This window comes from Pteropus vampyrus, unplaced genomic scaffold (genome assembly GCF_000151845.1).
Source record: "Pteropus vampyrus isolate Shadow unplaced genomic scaffold, Pvam_2.0 Scaffold157, whole genome shotgun sequence".
Taxonomy (NCBI): Eukaryota; Metazoa; Chordata; class Mammalia; order Chiroptera; family Pteropodidae; genus Pteropus; species Pteropus vampyrus.
This window is the reverse complement of record NW_011888938.1, coordinates 1,336,540-1,338,652: the sequence shown is the minus strand read 5'-3', so window position 1 is coordinate 1,338,652 and position 2,113 is coordinate 1,336,540. Positions and strand designations below refer to the sequence as shown.

Here is a 2,113-nt window from a genome sequence, read left to right as displayed (position 1 = left end):
TGAATCAGGCGGTTGCTGACTGTGACCCCCGTTTGCTAGAGTAGAGGGGACCACACCCGAGCCCCGGCTGTGGAGCAGCCTCCTGGCACGGGCCACACCCTGCACGCTGGGGAGCGGCCCCAGCCCAGGGCTGTGGGGGGGCGGGGGACATTGCTGAGGGAGCCTGGGCCCGTGGGGAAGGGTCACACAAGAACTCTGGGTCCTGCCGCTTGTGTCGCCTCCGACCCCCCCACGGGGAAGACAGCAAACCCGCACCCCCAGACCCGGAAGGCGCGGGGTGGCGTTCAGATGGCTGGCACCCGCAGCCTTTCGCCCTGGCTGCATCCATGGGCACGCCCGCCAGAGCCCGTGACCTCCGCTCATTCCCAGAGCTCAGTGACCATGAGCAGAGGCAGGAGACGAACGGCAGGGAGGAGGGACAGGCTCCGGGAGCCGGCATTGCCTCCGGACCCCAGGAAGGCGCGGAGTCGCGGCGTTCCCGTTACCCGCCCAGGCTCCCTGAGCCTTGGCCAAAGACAGAGGCCTCAGCCCCACACGCGTGGAAAGACGGGAGGGCAGTTTCCGAGGGAAATGTGTTTAACAGAAGCTTGAACATGGCAAAAAGTTGAGAGATTAGAATATAACGAAGAAGAAGTCTTGACAACACTGCAGAGAGAGTAAGGACCGACCTTGGGTAGGCGGGTCCCCTGTGCGCTCCCACACCCAGGGACAGGCCGCGTGCCCCAGCCTGCTGCCCGTTCTTCCCCAGAGACGCCACCCTCCAACAGCCTTCTCTGTAGACCAGGGGTTCGCCGGGTGACACAGCCACCAGCACGCCTCGCTAGCGGCCCAGGGATCCAGTCCCCACCCCATATTGAATCCCGTCATGTGGTAAGACTAGAGGGAACGAGACACGGTACCTCACGTCCAACGTAGGAGCTGTTGCTCTCAAATAAAATGGCCATGTAACGACCATCATGGTGGTCAATGAGAGAAAGGACGTCACTGGGCCTTTAAGGAGATAAAAAAAGAGGCTTTTAGTGTTTTCAAGAATGGTGAGCTGGCCACCACGCACCGGTGCCCAGATCACTTAATACACATCCATATTTTACAAAATTAAATCCCCCCTGACACGTGCCACTTTTTTTACAGAACTGCGTACCGAATGGGGTCCAGAGCCGGGCAGGCAGGAGGCCTGTTTCTGTCCGTGTGGTTCTGCAGGAAGTCAATCATGGCTCGCCTCACCGTCTGCAGCTCTCTGTCGGGCCCTGTGGGGAAGCGCGCCACCACCACGGCGGTGTCTGCCACGCTGAGCACCACGCTGAGCACCTGTCCCGCCCCAGGGCCCAGCAGTGCACAGTACGGATGCCAGTGGACTCACACGGTAGGAGACGACATGACGACAAATGTGGGGACAAATGGGCAGCAGACGAATCTTGCACGCACGCCACGGGGACAGACCAGACATGCCCATCAACACCCGCACCAGGCTCTGAACAGGCAGGACAGCCCCTGACGTAGAATGCCGTCACCTGGGGCTGGCTGGTCATTTTCTGGGGCCTGATCTGGGCACTGGCTAGCAGGCGGGCTCATCACAAAAATGCCTCAGGTGTGTACTTCAATAAAAAAGTTTACTTTATAAAAAGAACTGACACCACCACATTTGCCAAGGAAGGTGGAGCACGAAATAAAAACTGCCTGCCGAGGCTGGGCTCCCGAGCTCTCAAGGGAAGACAGGCAGGCAGCACAGGGCACGCCCACGTGCACGGAGGGGCGGGGACAGCCCGCCACTGAGTTTTCTAGTCTCCCGAAGCCATTTTTACTTTGATGGGCTTGAAGTGAATCTACGATAGCGAGATATAGTGCTTAAGTCCTTACCTTTAAAGTTTTCTCCAGTTGTAAAGTCCTTTGTAAACGCTTTAAAATACTGCGAGGAAAAACACAGAACAAATAAGAAACAGCCTTGCCTGGTGTTTGTCAATGTTGAACCCTTAAGAAACAAAATGACCATCATCTTAACCGCCCAGCTCCAGCCAACTCCCTCCAGAAGATTTACGAAAACTGATAACCACTGGTTCTGTGCGTCTGTGGGCTGCGTTCCCTGCCAGACTGAGGCGTGAGTGGTTAGGGCCCA

General features: G+C 57.7%; 1 protein-coding gene and 1 long non-coding RNA gene across 2 annotated transcripts in view; both read right to left on the bottom strand.

The window, feature by feature from the left end:
* Positions 1–328, bottom strand: part of LOC111745543 (sulfhydryl oxidase 2-like) — a 9,294-nt gene extending 8,966 nt beyond the window's left edge. Inside the window, exon 1 of the mRNA XM_023536466.1 lies at positions 264–328. Coding sequence (XP_023392234.1) covers positions 264–328 — 65 coding nt within the window. The remainder of the gene's footprint in view (positions 1–263) is intronic.
* A 519-nt stretch (positions 329–847) lies between these two features.
* On the bottom strand, positions 848–2,103 carry LOC111745549. The gene is made up of 3 exons (XR_002782687.1): positions 1,858–2,103; positions 1,142–1,247; positions 848–990 (listed from the first exon to the last, which is right to left on the bottom strand). It is a non-coding gene; the product is annotated as an uncharacterized LOC111745549 (long non-coding RNA).
* Between the last annotated feature and the right edge of the window lie 10 nt (positions 2,104–2,113).